Source organism: Molossus molossus, unplaced genomic scaffold, assembly GCF_014108415.1.
Source record: "Molossus molossus isolate mMolMol1 unplaced genomic scaffold, mMolMol1.p scaffold_m16_p_16, whole genome shotgun sequence".
In the NCBI taxonomy this organism is placed as follows: domain Eukaryota; kingdom Metazoa; phylum Chordata; class Mammalia; order Chiroptera; family Molossidae; genus Molossus; species Molossus molossus.
The window spans coordinates 59,221,225-59,240,694 of NW_023425351.1; the positions used below are offsets into that span (position 1 = coordinate 59,221,225).

Genomic DNA, 19,470 nt, shown 5'->3' on the forward strand with positions numbered 1-19,470 from the left:
TTTTCCTTCCCTCTTTCAAGATGCCCGCATGGAATCAGAGATTAGTGAGGCTTACATGTCAACGTAGGGCTCATTTATTTCCAACTCAGCTCATAAACCAAACGTCATTGATTATAAACCAATTTCCTACGAGGTGCAATTTCTCTTAGCTAGAAAGTCCAGTGTAGGATATCTGCAATAGTTTCCTTGTTAATCATTCCCCACTGCACATGCACACACACAATCTCATCAGTTTTTAATGATCCACACTAAAATAGAGAAGCAACAATGGTTAATTACTCAAAACTGCAGATAAAACAAAAAATTTACATTTGATTTGGGAATAGTTTCTTGGGGGAAGCAGGTGGTTATTGTATGATAGCAAAGTCTCTATGGGCATGCCTCATTTTATTGAATTTCACACAGGTGTTTATTTTTTGTTTTGTTTTACAAATTGAAGGCAAGATCCTCTACCAGTACAAAGATGAAGACTAGCCTTATTGCAACGGTCAGGAACGTAACCCCAAATATCTTCCAGGTATGCCTGTACTGAAGGTTTCTCCTGGGCAGCTGCCTTGCTTGCTTTCCAAGGCCTGCAGACATTCACGCAAACATCCCGAAGGAAATCCCCTTGCAGGGGATGCACACCGGAGAAACCAAGTACCCTAAGATCAACAGCTCTCTCCACTGCTAAGGGTCAAACTCATCTAAATACCTTCAACTCTGCGCCCCCAGCGGGAGCGTCTCCACTTATTTCAGACAAAACTCCATACAGTGCCAGTTTCCCTGTGGAAAAGCTTCTCCAAAAGCTTCACTGGAGAGTCACTTACCCTCCAACTCCCAGTTCACCAATGTGTGTTTTGTACTTACATCCAGGCTAAAGACTAAAAAGAATAAAGTATCCAATAAACTAGAACAATTGTATCTCTTATTAATTGGGGTCCTGCTTACTGTCCTCTACCTCACAGAATTGTTACAGAGACAGGATAAGCCAGTACATCAAGAGCCCTTCAAACGGTACCTGGAATCTGTGGCTATATTTCATTAAATGTCAGTTGTTGTTATTATTAACAGTGTCAGCAAAAGCCCCTCAATACTCATGCAGTCAACTGAGCCTTTCACAAACTACTTCCAGACACACCACAGTATTTCATCTGTTCAGCCTAATGAGGGAGGCAGCTTTTATGATACACACTCTATAGAGGAAGAATCTGAGGCTCGGAAAGTCACATGACTTGCCCAACATCATCAAATGATCAGTCTGAACCTGGTAAACAAATCTTTCAGCTTTAGTCAAAGGCATTCTTCACCAGAGCCTATTCTCTGCCATACTCAGGACCTCACACGGTGAGACTGAGCACAAATGGGTTTCGATTTCACCCCACAGAGGAGGCAGTCAATATTTCCATGTATCATTACCTATAACCAAGAAGCAGTGTTCATTACAGTGAAGAGACAAGGGTAATTAGCGAAAGCACAGTCCGTTCTTCTCTGTGGCTGGACCACAACACATGAGGCTGTTGTTTCAGAATCTCCTTAAGGGGTGGGATCATGACCTACCTTAGCTGTCTCAGCTTCGGCCTGCAGTCGCTTGGGGGTTCCTTTTTGGTCAAGCACCTTCTGGAAATGTTTGTTTTTAATGGATTGAGACTCGACAGCTTCACCTTCAATTTGCAGTTGAATGCCTTCAGCACGGGCAGGGTGATCAATACCCCGTGGACTCAAACCGCAGTGGAGAGCTAGGCGAGAGAGAAGAAAAGGTAACTCTCAGAAAACAAATCATATGCAGACGCTGCCCAGGGCAGACAATGTGTCATCTGGCCTAAGTGGGAAGACACAAGGCTCCAGCGGGTGGAGGTGGTCTGGTAACCACGGACGGGGTCTGCTGAGCGCGGCACAGCGGAAACCCTGAGCTTGGGGGTCAGAAGGACGTCACTGTAAATCCGGACACCCTCCGTTCCAAGTTGCTGGATCTTGAGCGAATTACTGATCACCACATTGCACACGAGAATGCCAAATCTGGCAACTTTGTGTTGTACAACATGTGCAGTATTTCAGCCCCTGCAGTCTAGCGGATCCTTCTGCCTCTACCTGAAAAAGTGTGGGTTCTGTCCCCTTCTGACTCCTGTTCTCCCAGCATCCGCTCACGCCCACCCTCACGCATTCTCCAACAAGTGTTGATTGAGCACTTACTCTATGCCATCCCACGGTGCTGGACACGTGAATGCAGGATAGGACAGATGTTACCTTCAAGGAACTCGCAATCCAACAGAAGAAGCAGGTGAAAGACAAAAGAACCGGCGATTTAAAAACCCGAATCTATGCACCCCTATGTTCACTGCCATGTTATTTACAGTAGCCAAGATGTGGAAGCAGCCAAGTGCCCACTAGTAGATGTGTGGATATAAAAGCTGTGGTACACAATGGAATACTATTCAGCCGTAAAAAGAAGAAAAGCTTCCCTTTTGCGACATCACAGATGGACCTGGAGAGCATTATGCTAAGCCAGTCAGAGAAAGACAAATACCATATAATTTCACTTACATGTGGAATCTAATGAACAAAATAAACTAACAAACAAAGTGGAGACAGACTCAATGGAGACAGAGAATAGACTGACTGCTATCAGAAGGAAGGGGTTCGAGGCTGGGTGGGAAAGGTGAAAGGATTCGGAAAAAAGAAAAGAAAAAAAGAAAAGAAAAGAAAGAAAAGAAAAGAAAAGAAAAGAAAAGAAAAGAAAAGAAAAGAAAAGAAAAGAAAAGAAAAGAAAGACAGACTCATGGACACAGACGACAGGATGGCGACTGCCAGAGCAAAGGGGGCAGAAGAAGGTAGAGGGAGATAACTGGTGATGGAGAGACTTGACTTGGGGTGGTAGACACACACTACAGGGGACAGATGAGGTGCTGTAGAATCGTATACCTGAAACCTATACATGTTTTATTAACCAATGTCACTCCAATAAATCCAGTAAAGATTAATTCATTAATTAAAACAGTTATAACTGCTACACGGAAGACAAAGAGCCGAGTGGCAGGTGCGAGAGAGTCCAGCCTCGTGGCTTCTGACTTGTCCTCTCTCACTCTCCACGTCCTCTAGCATGGGCACGCCCACAAGTAAAACCCACCGCCCCTGTCTGGGCATATTCAGCCACTCAACAACTTCTCACCGAGCCCTCCTATGTGCCCAGCATTCTCAAAGAAATAACGTGGACGCCATGGAATCATACCTTCTCCCCAGATGACCCCGTGAGCCAGCAGGGTGTGTGGGGGCTGGGGGTGTATATGCTCACACACATGGCTCACGTGTGTTTTGAGGTTTCTAGTAGGACATTATCTCACCTCCCTGTGTCCCCAACCCTTCAGAATCAGTTGAGCTCCCATCCTATTCCCCTCCCTGGCCTCAGAGGGTTGAAAGCAGGGACCTTCTGAGTTGCCTCCCCTGTCCCCCAGGGCTCCACTTCCCGGATAAATTCCTTTCCACCAGCACCTTCAATTTCCCCCTTTCTCATCATTCTCCCCCTTCGACCAACTTCTGTGATTCTCAAAACTCCTCCCTTCACTCGGCTCCCATCCAGGTCAGGGTTTCCTTTTCTTTTTCCCAGGCTGCTGAGTGTTTTACACATGAGAGGTGAGAGAACACTCCCCAGGGAGAGTGAGCGGAAGTGTCTTCTCCCCACTTCCCGCTCCCTCCCGAACAGGTACCATCTGTTCCCATCACCTTCGATGCCGTCAACCTGCCAGTGACCCTCAACTTCGAACTCCAGCCCAGAGAGCCAGACGTAAGTAAGACATACGTGAAACTCACTCGACATCCCAATTGCAATGAATCATGGACATCTGAAACTACATGTTCAAACTGGACCTTGGTTTTCCTATGAGAAACGTATTCACCCTTTCCAGTCTTCTCCAGTTACTCACACAGGAGCTGGAGAGTCATCCTTGACATCACTCTCTCCATGATTCACGCGCTTTTCATCTCTCACCAGACCCAGCTCTACACCCAAAGTGCTGCTCAAACCCACCCACTTGTCTGGCCCCCTGCTCCCGCTGTGTGACCTCTGAAATGTCAGTTTTAAAATGTATAGGCCAGAGCACGGGAATCATCTGCTTCAGTCTTTTGAATGGCTTCCTTTTATACCTAGAAAATTTGAAAACGCTTAACACGGCCAGCAAGGCCCTGCGTCACCTATCCCCTTCGTACCTTTTCGAATCCATCTCCAACCAGGTCATTCTTCTTCACTTCACTCGGATCACACACTTCCTCAGACACACCCAGTCCCTCCCATCTCCTGCTCTTTGCACGTGCTTCTCTGTCTGAAACGACGTCTCCCATTCTTCACCCAACTCCCATTCACCCTTCAGGCGTCAGTCTAGACATCGCCTCTCGGGGACGCCTTCCTCAGTCCCCCGCCTCAGCCCCATGCTTGACCACGTGCCTGGAGCACCAAGTATTCCACAAGCGTTGACTGGTCTGAAACCGAGTGTGCGATGGTCCATATGCAGGTGACTTCGTACCCTTTTCTACGAAATTATCCATAAGCTTCTCCTCTGGCGCCTAAACTTCCTGAACCCAAGGACTGGCCTCTTTCACAGTACACAGTGTGCGCACCACATATATTAGTTCACGCCTCCTCCCTCGGGCTTGTGCTGGATTTCAAAGGGTCTTCATGAAAAACCGAGAGACGTAATTACATTCATTTCACAGATAAGAAAAATGAGGCTCAAAGGTCTACAGTCCCAAGAGGTCACACAGGTGTCTGCTAAAGGTTACAAAGATCACATACCAGTTAGGCTGCAGATGGTTTCAAATTTCAGATGAACAAACCCATAATGAATTAAGTACTAAAAAATGTATTAGCTCTTGGAACAGGAAGGCCAGGAATGGTAAACTCTGAGTTACCTCATTTCCCAGTTCAATAGGGTCATTAAAAACTCATCTGAGGATACATTTTTCATTGATTTTCGAGAGAGAGGAAGGAGAGGGAGAAACATCAATAGGTTTCCTCCTGTACGTACCTGGACCAGGGATCGAAGCCACAACCTGGATACGTGTCCTGACCAAGAATTGAACCTATGACCCTTCGGTGCACAGGGTTACACTCCAACCAACTGAGCCACACCGGCCAGGGCTCTGATGCTTATTTTTAAATCTCTCCATTCTGTTATCCATAACATCACCCTTCTCTAAGCCTAGATCCCCTCAGGGCACACAGAGCTATGAGCTTCCGGTTCTCATCCAGCAGTAGAAAGAGTTTGGTGGCTATTCTTTCCTCCACACTCCTCTTCTCATTACACCAAAGTGAATCTCATGCCCTTAGGGAACTAAAACCCTGGCAGTAGAGACAGGATTACCTTCAAACCAGCCGACCTTCAGCTAAGGTCAATTCCCCAACTACATTGTCACCACTACTCAACAAGACAGAAACCAAACGGATGCTGGAGAACCAACCACAATGTCCAATCGAGGCCGTGGTGGTCGAGAGAGGACAGAGCCTATACGAGCACGAGGTTAATTACTGTCAGTATCAAGCAACTTCCCAACTCCAAAGAACGGCCTACTTACAACGACTCCTCAGCCACATACACTAAAATCGCGATGACTAACAAAGGGTGTGCTCATGTAGAGCGATGGGGGATTAACACGGGATGGATTTAGACATTAATGAGGAAAAGAAAAAGGAATAGCTTTGATCTTTTTCTCTGGCATGATCCCTGGCTGCTTCCTGCCTCGGGATTCGTGGCTTAGCAGCACCACTGAGCTCCTGGGAGCTTCCAGGACTTCCTGTCCTTCTCCATCACCTCCCCACCAAGTCAGACTCCAATACAGCCTTCACCTTTGCTCATGCTGGCCCTTTCTCACGGATAACCCTGCAGGAAGTAGTAAGTGCTCCCCCCTTCCCACTGTGAAGCTTTAACTGACTTTCCACCCATGATATCCTCCGAAGCGATGTTGACAATCACCTCCTTCTCTTATTAGAAGTTATGCTCTGTGTGTGTGTGTGTGTGTGTGTGTGTGTGTGTGTGTGTGATGCACGGTAAATATTTATTAACATGTCTGCCTCATCTGTGACGGGGGATCCTCTGATCGGTGACTACCTCTTACTAAGCTTTACAAATCAGCCTCTGGCCAGGGACTGGCCTACAGTGGCGCTCAATCCTGTTCACAGGAGCAGACGTATGCTGGAAAGAGCCTGACCCAGTCCTACCCACGGCATTCCCTTCGTGTGAGCATGTACGTAGCTTTTCCAAAAGAGCAAACACAAGTCGCTTCCAACCTAACTGGGTAATGCCCCCCAAATCCCAGAACCACAGAGCTGTCCTAAAACTGACTCACCTGACTGCCTGATGCTGAGCAGAGGCCGTCCCATGTGTCCCTGTGCCCGCGAAGACTAAACAGTTGTCCCTACTTGGCACCTGACAAATGTTGCTAAGTGAACAAATGACCTTAGGAACAAATATATTCCAGTCCCATTATTAGCTACAAGAATTGAGACACACTGCTTACAATCTCATGCAGAAGTCTTGCTCCTAGCTAGAGACCAAGTCCTGGGGGACAGGGCCCATGTTTCATACCTCTCGCATATAAAACATACTCTTAGCAGATGTTCTGCAAAGGCCGGTTTACTGAACGGAGATGACTTACAATCTTCGTTAGATTCGAATGCCAATGAGAAGACGGGAAGAAATGCGCAAACGTGAAGAAGGGTGGGACCCCAGAACACCAACCCTATCCTCGCCAGGCTGCCTGATGGCAGCCCTGGCGCCCACTGTGTGGCTGCTGGAGCCAGGCCTAGATGACTCTGTCGCACAGATGTTCAGACCACGCGCAGCTGTGTCAGAACACTGTCTCTGAGCCACACGAAGCACACTCCCTCTGGCCGGTGTCTACAGAGACAATGTCATCTCTGTAACTGTTTGTTATAAGGGATCCTCATCCCCCCCGGGCAACTTATGTGTAATCACAACATCAGCTACTCACACTGCCTGCCCATGATCTCTGGAATAGATTATCTAAATATAGCAGAAATTAAAATAGTGCTTAACTTACATATTTCAACATCAGTAGAGTGGGGAAAGGCTCTGAGGCACACACATTAACTCTTCCCGTTCAGGAAGAGAATACAAAAGCCGACAGACTAGAGGACTCAGCCGCAGACAGGATTGAGGTGGCAGATTAAGAGAGACATGGATGAACTACGCAGGTGGCTTTAAAACATTTTTAACCATGACACGATAAGAACCAGATTTCATTGTAAACCAGTGCCCAGACACATCTATATCTATGTATATGATCTGGAGATTTTATGGAACAACATTTTCCTTTAATATAGGTGATCTACTCCAAGTTTTCTTATATCCTTTCTTTTTTTAATATAAAGTAGTGCCTCTTGGGTACTTCTGATAAGATAGAATAGAAATACTTTTCTTAATTCACCACACTAAGGAAAAATTAAGAAACCCTGGACGTTATACATAAGACACAATGACTTTGAAAGGTAGACAGGAGGAAGACATCTAGGGAGCTTGGAAGGCAAGGAATGATACGGGGTAAGTTCCTTGGACTTTCTTTTTGCCGCCTCTGTTCTAGACTTGGAGCTGAAACATCCCACAACCAGAAATGCCACAGAGCACAGAACAAGAACAAGCCAACAAAAGCCTGCTCTGTCCAGCAGAAGGACCGTGGCAGGTGCAGCCTGGCAAGACAAAGTTTAGACTATAACCACTCTGCTCAAACCTCACACAAGAAATATGACCCAACCCCTGAGCTAAGGCTGTACTGAGAGCCTAGACTTCTACCCTCTCCGGCGATAAGATACCTTGAAACTCATAGACAGCCAGTAAGCAGCCCAGATTTTTATCTGTCACCTGGCAGTGTCAGCTGCAATAATGTAGGGAGGCAGGTCCACCTGCCCCCGACAGGAAGAGGCGACCCCTCCATCCCCCAGTGACAACTAAGAGGCCCCTCCTTCCAGGTACCATCGGAGGCACAGTGGGAACCTGGATTTCCAACCCCACTGGGCCAGAGTGGTGGTAACGAAAGCCAGCGAAAACCAAGACTGAGGATCCAGAGACTCGTGACATAAAATAAAAACATCTAAGTTTTAATAAAACACCACTAAGAACCCGGAGGATCTCACACGGAATAAGATCATCAATAAGTGGCAACACCAAAATGACGGAGGTGACGGAATTTAAAGCAGCCATGATAAAGGCACTTGGTGAGCAATTACAGCTGACATGAGTTAAAAAAATAAAAATAGCCCTGGCCGGTTTGGCTCAGCGGTTAGAGTGTCGGCCTGCGGTCCAGAGAAACCTGGGTTTGGTTCCCGCTAAGGGCACGTACCTTGGTTGCAGTTTGTCCCCGGCCCTGGTTGGTCGTGTGGGTGGCTGTCACTCGATGTGTCCCTTTCACATCGATGTTTCTCTCTCTCTCTTCCTCTCTCTCCCTCCTACTCTATCTGAACAAAAAATGGAAAAATGTCCTCAGGTGAGGATAAAAAATACATAAGTAAGTAAGTAAGTAAGTAAATATAAATAAAAATAAAAATAAAAGGAAGCTTCGGCCAAGAAATAGAAACTCTCGCCAAAGAAACAGGAGGCAAATAGAAACAAATGAAAATGTTAAAACTAAAATGTAAAGTAGCTGAAAAGTACACAAGTGAAATGCACACTCCGTGCCTGGGCTCAACAGCAGAAGGGAGAGACCAGGGAAGGTTTCCGTGGGAGGGGAAAGGGAGCTCCTGGGGACACGGACATGCTCCACGTCGTGCTTTGGTTACACGATCCTCTCTCAAATCCCAACTCAAAACCCAGTGACCTGAACCCTTAAGATGTGTGTTTTCTCTTGTATATAAAATAATCTTAAAATGTAACGAAAGAGTGAAATACAGGTACCAGATACGCCTGAATTCCTTTTAGGACGAGTTTATGAGTGATTTTTGAAGTGTTGTTTTCATCCATATACCTCTCCCGACCCCAGAGTCGGCTACACAGCAAGTCAAGTCCAGGCTCTACCGCCTCTCACTGTGTCTGCTTACGCAGGGGTTAAGCGGTGTCACCTCTTCCGTGACGTGGGAACAGTGACGCCGTGTTATTGGTCCTCGCCTTGCTGTATCGATACAGTGGGTGGCACATAAAAACACCCAACACCATGTGTCTAATGAACACCAATCCTTTCTTAGCCTTTTGTCCTCCTCTATCATGATGAAGAAACAGTTGGCATCGATTTTAACAATTTTAAACAAAATAGTAGCCGTGTAATTTTATTAAACTTCCATAAGCATTTATTTGATGCTGAATTTACTCCTGGGCCATACATGTGTTGTTTCTTCAGTTTCTTAGGAGGGTCTTGTTCTGTGCAGCACCCCTCTGCTGTTTCTCAGTGGGGCACCTCCGTGTGGCAGGGAGCGCTCTCCTGGGCTAAGCTGCCGGGAGCTCTGTCCACCTGGGAGTACTCGGGACCAGGGACTCGGCATCTCAGCACTGCTGCCGGGAGCTCTGTCCACCTGGGTGTACTTGGGGACCAGGGACTCGGCATCTCAGCACTGAGCTCAGCATCGCTCTGCATTTTTAAGGGCGTGCAGGGAAAATTCAACACTTTTCGTATCACCGCCCCTTGTCCAGCCCACTCCTTGGCCTGGGCACACCCTCCAGCTCCACCATTGTCAGAGTGGAATGACACACACTGCTTCTATAAAGTGAGATCTTCAGACATTGGTGGCTTTTCGGTTATGCACACCCTTGATGGCCTGGGCAGTTTCACGCTGTGTTTAAAGTGAACACGGAGATTTGAACCTCTTGAATTGCATAGTTGTGTGGGGTTTTCTGGGTCAAGTGAACAGCAAAACCTTTTTAGAGGTCACCTCAGGCCACTTGCGAGAAAAGCAGCCATCTGGTTTTTAAGGACAAGTACAGACTTGAAAAGTGCCAAGTGGCAATCCTAGGGAGAAGGGCAAAATAAAGTGAAACTCAGTAAAAAAAAATAAATAGAAAAATAAATAAATAATCAATCAATTAATTAAAAATAAAGCCAAAGGGAAAAAGATTAGCTGCACAGATATATTTACAACCTTGGCAAGAGTTGAGGAATGAGGTTGGAAATAAAGATAAAAGCAAACGCCTGGACCCGTCCCATTCTCTTCACTGTGTTCTGTCAAAGCAGCAAGTGAGCGGAGCTGACTCCGTTCAGGAAGACTTGACCTGCAGGAAGGAAGAAGTACAGAACTCACAACAACGGAGGACTTATCCTCTCTCACCAGGGTGTTGAGATTAGAAGGAAGGAAAGACAGAGATGCTCAGTGACATGTTTGAGGCCACCATGGAGATGACAAAGGGAAATGAAAACAAGGGCTGTTCCACCACACCTTCCTACTCTAGGGAATATGCTTTTTTTTTTTTTCCTACTTAAATGATTGGTTGGTAAAATTATGGGCTTTGGAGTTAACTAATCTGGTTCTACCACCCACTAGCTGTGTGGCCTTGGGAAAGTTACTTAGCCTAGGTTATGGTTATCTTACCTACAAAACTGGAATAACAATAACTTTTTAAATACATCTTCAGAAGAATTCAATAAAAATATATTTAAAGTGCTTAGTCAATGCCTGATACCCAGAACGTGCTCAACAAATGGTATAGGTATTGCTATAGGTATTTCTTCCCTTGTTCTTGCTGATATCATCTTAATGATACTGATTTCTTCAAAAGCAAACAATAGCCTGGCCCTTGGTACAGACACCTTGGCCCACAGGCAGAGACAGGAAAGAGGTGACCAGTCAGTGTGTCTGGGAAGGTGGAGGGGACCAAAGGTCAGATAAAGGCATCAGAGAAATAAAAGAGAAGCTTAAAATTCTCTTGAGAGGGTTAACCTGGCAACTAAGGACAAAAGAAGAACACCGTTTCAGCCAGAAGCGTAAGTACCTGCCACATCATAGAAACATGAAAAAGGCTTGATAGGTTCTGGTTTGACTTGATGTCGGTGTGTGTGTGTGTGTAACATGCCCCATTCCTCATTTCACTTGATCTTCACCGATGTATATGACATATAATATGTACATATGTGTGTATATATAAATCAAAGATCATATTATCTAAAAAAAGGGTTATAATGTAAAGGAGTTAACAGAACTTGATTTATGAACCAAAAAAATAGCTCAAAGTTCAATAGAGCCATTGACAGGTACATAACTTGCTGATGATTCTTTAATGAGAAAAAAAAAATGGTCCTTTTTAAATTTTCCAGAGTGACTAAGAATACGGATAAGATGCCATCCAAGTTGTCTTCACATATTGTGGGTCAATTCTCCTCGGGGCACCTGGTCACACTGTCCAACATGGGAGCCAATACTGCACTTGGCTATTTTAATTTACATTCATATTTAAATACAATTGGGAATTGAGTTCCTCAGTTGCACCAGCCACGTTTCAGTGGTTCAGCACGCCCGTGTGCCTGTGACCTGGAGATTCCTCCACCTTCGCAGAAAGATCTACTGCCCAGCACACATTTGAAAAATCAGTCCTTCTTCCCGATGTTACTTGAGAAAGAACTGAGAAAGTGAGAATTTGAGTCAGAAATTTTCTTTTCTATATTCATTTTATTGTTTTTGGTGACCTAAAAACCTTCTCTAATTTTAGGGATGAGGAAAAAATTAACTACGATACCAAAAGTAGGGGTTTTGTGAGATGTTTGCTCTTTGAGAGTGGACAGCCCTTGCGACTGTGCAGCTCTGACTTTCGCACACAGTTCGGAGATGCCTCCATCAAAGGAGGAGCCTTCCGGTTCAGCTCTTTCAGACAACGGTCAGATCTTGTCGTCATCCATCCCCCAACCTGGCTGCCTCTGTCACAAATCAGTTTGTTCTCTGTTATAAGCTTTTCCAGACCCCAGATGATCTCTGAGGGAGATGGAGATCAATCGAGAATCGGAGATGAGTCAGCTCCGGCAAAGCTCAGTCTCCTGAAACAGTGGCCCCCAAACACCGGCCCAGCACGGAGACGTGGGAAGCAAGTCTCACTGCCCTCAGTGAAGAGAAAACCACAGCCTGGTGGGTTTTCCCTGGGCCATATGTTTTCAGTGTACAAGCGTGTCTTTTATTTTGATTTTTTCCTTCCTGCATTTTTTAATGTTAACTGTCTATCTTTTATCAACTTAGATAAGATATGGTTGAGCATATGTATGAATCTGTGCATGAGTTTTAATGTCAGAAAAATAAAAGTTATAGAAACTCTGAATATTCCTATTAAAAAAAAAAATGTACTTGTCTGTGAATGCTCAGGGTTTGAGCAGTACTTCTATACTACGGACCCAAGATAGGCAAGCCAATAATTATTTGCAGATGATATGAGGGTAAGAGAAGGTAGGAATAAGAGCTACACAGAAAGTAATGATGAGAGGTTCCAAAAATTGAGAAAGTAAATGATGACTTCCACGTCAAAAAGATATATATGTATCTATATCTATATATGTTTATACATATATGTATCCAGCAAGACTTCATAGAAACCTGGCATTTCAGGCAGGTCCTAAAGAAGTCGTCAGATCAGGTTTACACCTATATTTCAGGGATACGTGTCCAGGCAAAGGGACCGATTTAAAAGAAGGTACAGATTGTGAAAGTTTGGAGCATTTACAAAGAAAAGCAAGTCATTTGAAATCCAAAGCACAAGAAAAAAAAATCATGGAGATGAGACAGGAAGATAATTTAGGAGCAGATTACAATAAGTGTATGGGGCCCGGCCTGTGTGGCTCAGTGGTTGAGCATTGACCCATGCACCAAGAGCTCACCAGTTTGATTCCCGGTCAGAATACATGCCCAGGTTGTGGGCCCAATCCCCAGTGGGGGGTATGCAGGAGGCAGCCAATCAATGTTTTCTCTCATCAATGTTTCTCTTTCCCCCTCTCCCTTCTTCCCTCTCTAAAATCAATAAAGAAAAAAAACAAAAAAACAATGAGTGTGTGGGGCTTGGGGTATTACAATAAGAAATTTGGAAATTTTTTTCACTAGACAACTGGAAAGTCAATAAATGTTTCAAGCAGAGGGAAACTCAGCCAACATTGTGTCTCAGTAATATGAATAAACACATAATGACAATAACCATCTGTTGATATGTGAGCATCTTTCAAGATTCCATTTCAATCTCATTAAAACCTTCTACTTGATTATGATACACACCTAGGTTCCTTAATCTGAACTCCCAAAGCATTTATCTACACTACGTAGGGCAGCACATGACCACTTCATCAAGTCACCAACACACAGTAGGCAGCCAATAAATCAGACTGTTGTAGTTAATTATCATCGTCGGTCACTGTGTCCTTTTAAAGACTGGGCTCATAATAGGGGCCAAATAATGGCAAGCCAACACATATTCCATAGGCCTTACGTTCCCTCCTCGGAGACTGACGGCTGCTCACTGGTGGGTGGGCACGCACCCTGTGGACTTCCGAATCACACACGCGCACTGCCCTAACAGCCAACTGACGAAACAAGACCACAAGCAGATGGCAGAGCGTGTGATTACGTATTTGAGGAAGGATTTATATGCCTACTTAGCTTTTCAAATCCGACGCTGCTTCTAAAATATTTTCCCAGTTTCCTCACTGTTCTAGATCTTCTTGGCTGGTATACAAAAAACAAAAACAATTCTAAAGAATACACTCTGAAAGATTAGCAATTCATGTGATGGTGTTATAAATTATTTCTAAAGATGCTTCTCGTCAGTTCCCAATATGACAGCCATTAAAACACTGTAAACACCAACTGCTACCATCTAAATCTCTCCTTAAGATTAGGGAGAAGGGGGGAAATAACGTGCATGAAGTTCAGACCGGAGAGTCTATGAGTCCCACTATTTGACTCCTTGGCTGCTGATGGCAAACGCCACAAGGAAGACGGGGCCACCCCAGTTTCCAGGTTTCAGCCGAATTCTCAAGCTTGGCCCTGGCTTCCATCTTCGACCAGCCCCCCCCCCCCCCATGTCTATTAACATGCTCAAGTCTGGCCCTATAAAATAATCTTCCCCCAACTCTGTTGTTCACTTATTAACAAACTCTTCTCTTCTTTCTCCCTTCCCTGTAGTAAGACTGTTAAAAGCACATTATTGTTTATAGTTTAGGCAGACGTGTATGGACACTATTCTCTTTAAAAATATATATTTTTATTGACTTTCAGAGAGAAACATCGATGTGAGAGCAAAACATCAAAACATGGGTTGGCTGCCTCCTGCACACCCCCTACCGGGGATTGAGCCTGCATCCTTTTGGAGCACAGGATGATGCCTAACCAACTGAGCCCCACTGGCCAGGGCACATATGGACACTATCCCCAGCACGTCACATGCTAGGGTGAACCAAGTCACTGTTTGATAAATAGTCACTCCCCTCCCCTTGGAGCCCAGGGTGTGTCCCTATAATGACGTTGGCCTTGGTCACATGAGTTCATTTGGATCTGAGTGGACAAGATGTGAGCACAGGAGTTAAACATGCATATACAGTTTGGTTTGGTCTCTCATGCACTTGTAGTCACCAGGAAAAGAGCATGCCCAGAGGCTGGCGCTCCTTCAACCTGGGCCCCAGATGAGGTGCACAAAGCAGAAAGGACTCCAACCCCAAGTCTAGAATCCAGACCAGCCTCTCTCGGCAGAGAGGTGGAGAGAACCGAACAGTGTGCCCGGTGTCAGATCCACAGAGGCATGTGGGCCATGGTAGATTTTCCTCTTTATCCAAAGGTCATAGGAGACCTTTAGGATGCAGCTTCCCGGGAAGTCCTCTCCATTCTATCCAGATGCTGTTTGGAGTCCACCGAGACCCTTCAGAAGTCCAGCCTACTAGTATAGGAGCCATGAACTACAATACAATCATTGTTTCTGTGTTTACCACACCATCAGTGCTGACTTCTCCCTCCACAATGGTTGTTCTAATTCAGGCTAAAGACCACAGTGACTAAACGTTGGTAATGTCAAACATCTGAGAGGAACAGATGTTTGCAGCGATATGTCTGAAGACACGGTGCAAGCACTTCAGAGATGGGGTACGAGAAAGACGCCCACAGCTGGGGGGAGCAAGCCCCAGCAACCGTGCCTGTCTCGCAGACGATGCTCAAGCCTTGCTGTGCAGGCAGAAGAACTGAATCTGGGAAGCAGCTGGTGTGCGAGGAGGTGACTGCCAGCTGACACTAAAATAAACCAGAATAACAGGCGTTTCATCAGCCCTAAACCCTCTGCCCCCATCTGCACGGCTGACTCCTTGCTATTCAAGCCTCCACGTACCTGTCTTCTCAGTGGGGACCTTCCTGACCACATAATCTAAGTAGTTTTCCAGGCAAACAACATCCCCAGCGCCCCGTTTTAATTCTCCACGTGGCACTTGGTGCCCTGATACTAAATGGCGTGGGTGCTTACAGTCTGTCTCCTCCAACAAAACTCGTAAGTGATGAGAGGGAGGGGTCTCGCCGGTGCCACTCAGTGCCACACCGGCAGCACCGTGCCCGGCGCACGGGCAGCACTGGGGAAACAGCTGTTAAACAACTGAACGGCCGCAGAATAGCTGGCCCTCATCTCTCGTGCGCCCTTCTCTCTGGCACGCTCTCCTCTGCTCCGGTGCTCCTGGGCAACAGGACTCTTCGAAGTCTCAAAACCAGAGGCGTGGTTTAATTTGCTCGTGTGTCTACATTTTTCTGGGCAAAGGAATCCCAGTTTTCATCAGGGTATCAAGGAGTCCATATCCATTATGAGCTAAATTGTGTCTCCCCAAAGTCATTTATTGAAGTCTTCACCCTCAATGTGCTATATTTGGAGACAGGACCCTCTAAAGAGGCAATTAAAGTTAAATGAGGCCCTACGGGTGCGCCCTAGCCCAGTATGATTGGTGTCCGTATGGAAAGAAGAGACAGCAGGGATGCGTATGACCAAAAACAAGCAATCTACAAGCCTAAGAGAGAGGCCTCGAGAGAAACCACACCTGCCCACGCCTTGGCCTTGGGCTTTTAGTCTCCAGTACGGTGAGAAAACAAATGTCTGTTGTTTACGTCAGCCAGTCTGTGGCACTGCGTGATGGCAGCCCCCGGAATGCAATGGAATACCCTGTGCAGTTCAGAACCACTACTAAGAAGCTACCATTTATCCGAGCACCTGAGCAGGCTCTATTCTTCACACACGTCACCTCATTGATTCCTCCCAGCCGTCATGCTGGGTGAACAGGACTGTTCCCATTCTGTAGAACCTGTAAACCAAGTCAGGACCTCAACCGGGTCCATGGTTCATCTTGGCCGCACATTGGAATCACCTGGAGAATTTGTACAGTCACTCAGACCTGGCCGACCAGGGAAGAGCCTGCGTTAGTTGGTCCCCAAAGGGCCCAGGCATAAGGTACTTCTAAGGATCGGCCGGAATTAAGAACACTGAGTAAGGCAACCACAAGCCCAAACCTTCGGATACTCTGACTACTGGCCTCCCCAGGTACTGAAGGCACCTGCTCCTGCACCCGACTACCCATCCCGCCCATGACAGCTCAGGGAGTCGGCTACGTCAACCCTGTCTTCTCCGTTCACCCTGTTTCCACAACGGCACAATATTAGCTTGAGGGTAATGCCCTCCCCCCTTCCTGGGCCCTAGTGCTCAGGTGGGATTTTACCCAAAATCCAGGGCTTAAGTAGGTGAGCTGGCCCTACGCCAACCAGCACATTCCATTATCCCTGGTCACATGCTGGGTGAACAGGACTGTTCCCATTCTGTAGAACCTGTAAACCAAGGCCCTCTGCTGTCCAATCAGAGGACCTTCTTCACTGGGTGAGAATTACTGAAAAAGACTCATTCTCTTTCCTGCCAGGTGTGCACACAGAAAGCTATGAAGGAAGAAATGCTGGGCAGGCCTCACAGGATGAGCGCCTCTGGGTGAGTCAGGCTAACGCAGCAGGAGAGGAGCCAACAGAAAAAGTCCCGGTGAGAATTCGGAACCTGGGCCAAACCTTTCCAAAGGCTAGAACAACCCCGGGTTTCTGGGCGAGGTGAGCGAACACAGTCTCTCTGTACTTGAGTCCGCCGGAGTGAGGCTGGGTTTTCGGAGGCTTGCAATCCATACAACACATGTCATGTCAAACAAAAGCCTGGTCCTCTATGGCCAGGGGGGTCCCAGGGGTCAGTCAAGAGCTGTGGTTTTCTAACCATGTGTGTAAGGTACGGAATGTGGTTTCATCCTTCCAGCAGGTACCGTGAAGGGTCTTAAACAAACTGGTGTTTCCACGTTTTTTTAAAAAGTATACTGTTTTCCTAGAGAATTCATTTGGCAGGCTCAAACATGGAGTCAGAAAAACAATTTTGAGGCTCCTGGGTTGAAGAGATGAAGGCCTAAGTCAGGACAAAGGTAGTGAGGATGGGAGGAGATGAGTTTCCAAATCATTTAGATCAAGGGTTGACCGACTTTTTTTTTTATAAAGGGCCAGATGGTAAATACTTAAAGTTTTGCAAAGCATACAGTATCACAACTACCCAGTTCTGCCACTGTAGCACAAAAGCGGCAATAAACTACGTAAACTAATGAACATAACCACGTTCCAATAAAACTTTACGAAAAGAGGTGGCTGGTTGCAACCCCTCACCTAGACAGTCAAATGGGTCCAACTGGGTTATTGACTAGAGAGGAGGGAGGAAGGGAATAGAGCCAAGGTTGCTGTTGGATCAATATATTCTCAGTGTTTGGTCCCAGAATCATAAATGCATCGAGTTAAATGAACATCAGAGGAAGATAAAAACTCATTAAAGTTACAAAGTTCAACAGCCTCATTTCGTTGGTCATGACATTGAGGGCAGGAGCCCCCAAGGTGGTGAGTAGTGAGCAGCACAAACAAAACCAGAGTTTCTCACTCTGGGGCAAGTAGCATCTCCACTGCACTGCACCCCTCTCCTCTGTGCCTCTAGATAAAGACTGTTCTCGCCCAGCCAGTGTGGCTCAGTGGTTGAGCATCAACCCATGCACCAAGAGGTCGCTGGTTCGATTCCCAGTCAGGGCACATGCCCAGGTTGTGGGCCCGATCCCCAGTGGGGGGCATGTAGGAGGCGGCCAATTGATGTTCTCTCTCATTGATGTTTCTATCTCTTCCTCTCCCTTCCTTTCTCTAAAATCAATAAAGAAAAAAAAAATTTTTTTTTAAAGATTGTTCTCTCTCAGCCTTGAGACCACCATGTTACATATAATAGTTATTGTGTATTTAATCCCTGAACATCTATCATGTGCCCTAGGACCACTGAGACAATGTCTCCCTTGCAGGAACCTTAAAGTCTTATCGTTGTTATACACATTTCCCCCCAAGCCATTTTTGCACTACTGATTTTTTTTTTTTTTTTTTAAGATCTGATATATTTTTTAAGTGGTTGTGAAACACACATCATACTTCTTTGCTCTAAGGATTATTCACTTTCTAATCTGAACAGTGTTTTATGTTAAAAGCATACAGAGAATTTATTCAAGCCAAGAACTAAATCATGGCTTATTCAGCCTCATGACAAGAAAAGAATAAATCACAGACATGCATTATCAGAATGTAACCACAGTCAACCCCAGTTGAAGGGCCCCCTCCAAAAAAAAAAAAAAAACCTTACTAAAAGGCAAGCAAATGCCTTTGACTGTTATGCAAAACCAAAAGCCACACAAAGACAAAAAGGCTAGAATATGCCAAATACTAATAGTGGCTTTTTGAAGGTGAGTCCATGAAATTCTTTTTCTTTTCTCCTTTCCAGAGGGGAGATATATATATATATATATAAAACAAGCATGTAATTATTACTATCTTACAAGGTTCATTTAAAAGAAAAATGTTAATATATTGCATTTTTAGAAAGTCTTGAATTTCTAAATGTATCTTGCTCTAGGATATTAACAGAATACATTATGTAAATATTAACAGAAAATTATGTAAAAAAATTTAAAGATCTTTAGGTTTACAACAAAGTATGCTTTCAGGTATAAATAGCTGGTACAGCTTTGTGGCTGGATAAATTCTTTTTCCTTCATGTTGAGTGAATGCCTCTTCTTTAAGTATTTCCAGATACCCTACCCTCCTCAATATTATCTCATTTTTCAGCACTGTTCCTTTTTTTCTCGTTTCCTGACAAACACAACATGGTTGGCTGACACTACTGTAAGTTTATGTTTTTCTGGATGATAAATTATCTAAAAAAAATGGTTGTCTTATGCTCACCAGGAAAGAGCCCTTCATGTGTGGACTTGCTCTCTTCCTGCTCCTTGCAGGAAGTCACGACCCCACTGAAAATGGGAGCCCAGATGTCAAAGGCTATCGATACCACAGAGCAAGTGGCTGTGCCCATAGCTGAGTCCTTTGGGTTTGACAGGTGCTCCCCCAAAAGGGCCAGCTCAACGTTATCAGGCTCTTGCCCACTCCCACTCCAATGGTGGGTAGACACAGAGGGGGAGGAGAAAAGGCTGGTCGGGATGGAAAGAGGCAGCTGTGTGTGACCCTTGGGGACATCTCTCCATTCG

The 19,470-nt window shown here is 45.6% G+C and overlaps 1 protein-coding gene across 1 annotated transcript in view; it reads right to left on the bottom strand.

Annotated features, from left to right (window-relative positions):
• The window catches only part of SAMD12 (sterile alpha motif domain containing 12), a 397,021-nt gene that overhangs the window by 358,493 nt on the left and 19,058 nt on the right, over nucleotides 1-19,470 (bottom strand). Inside the window, exon 2 of the mRNA XM_036264449.1 lies at nucleotides 1,540-1,718. Coding sequence (XP_036120342.1) covers nucleotides 1,540-1,718 — 179 coding nt within the window. The remainder of the gene's footprint in view (nucleotides 1-1,539; nucleotides 1,719-19,470) is intronic.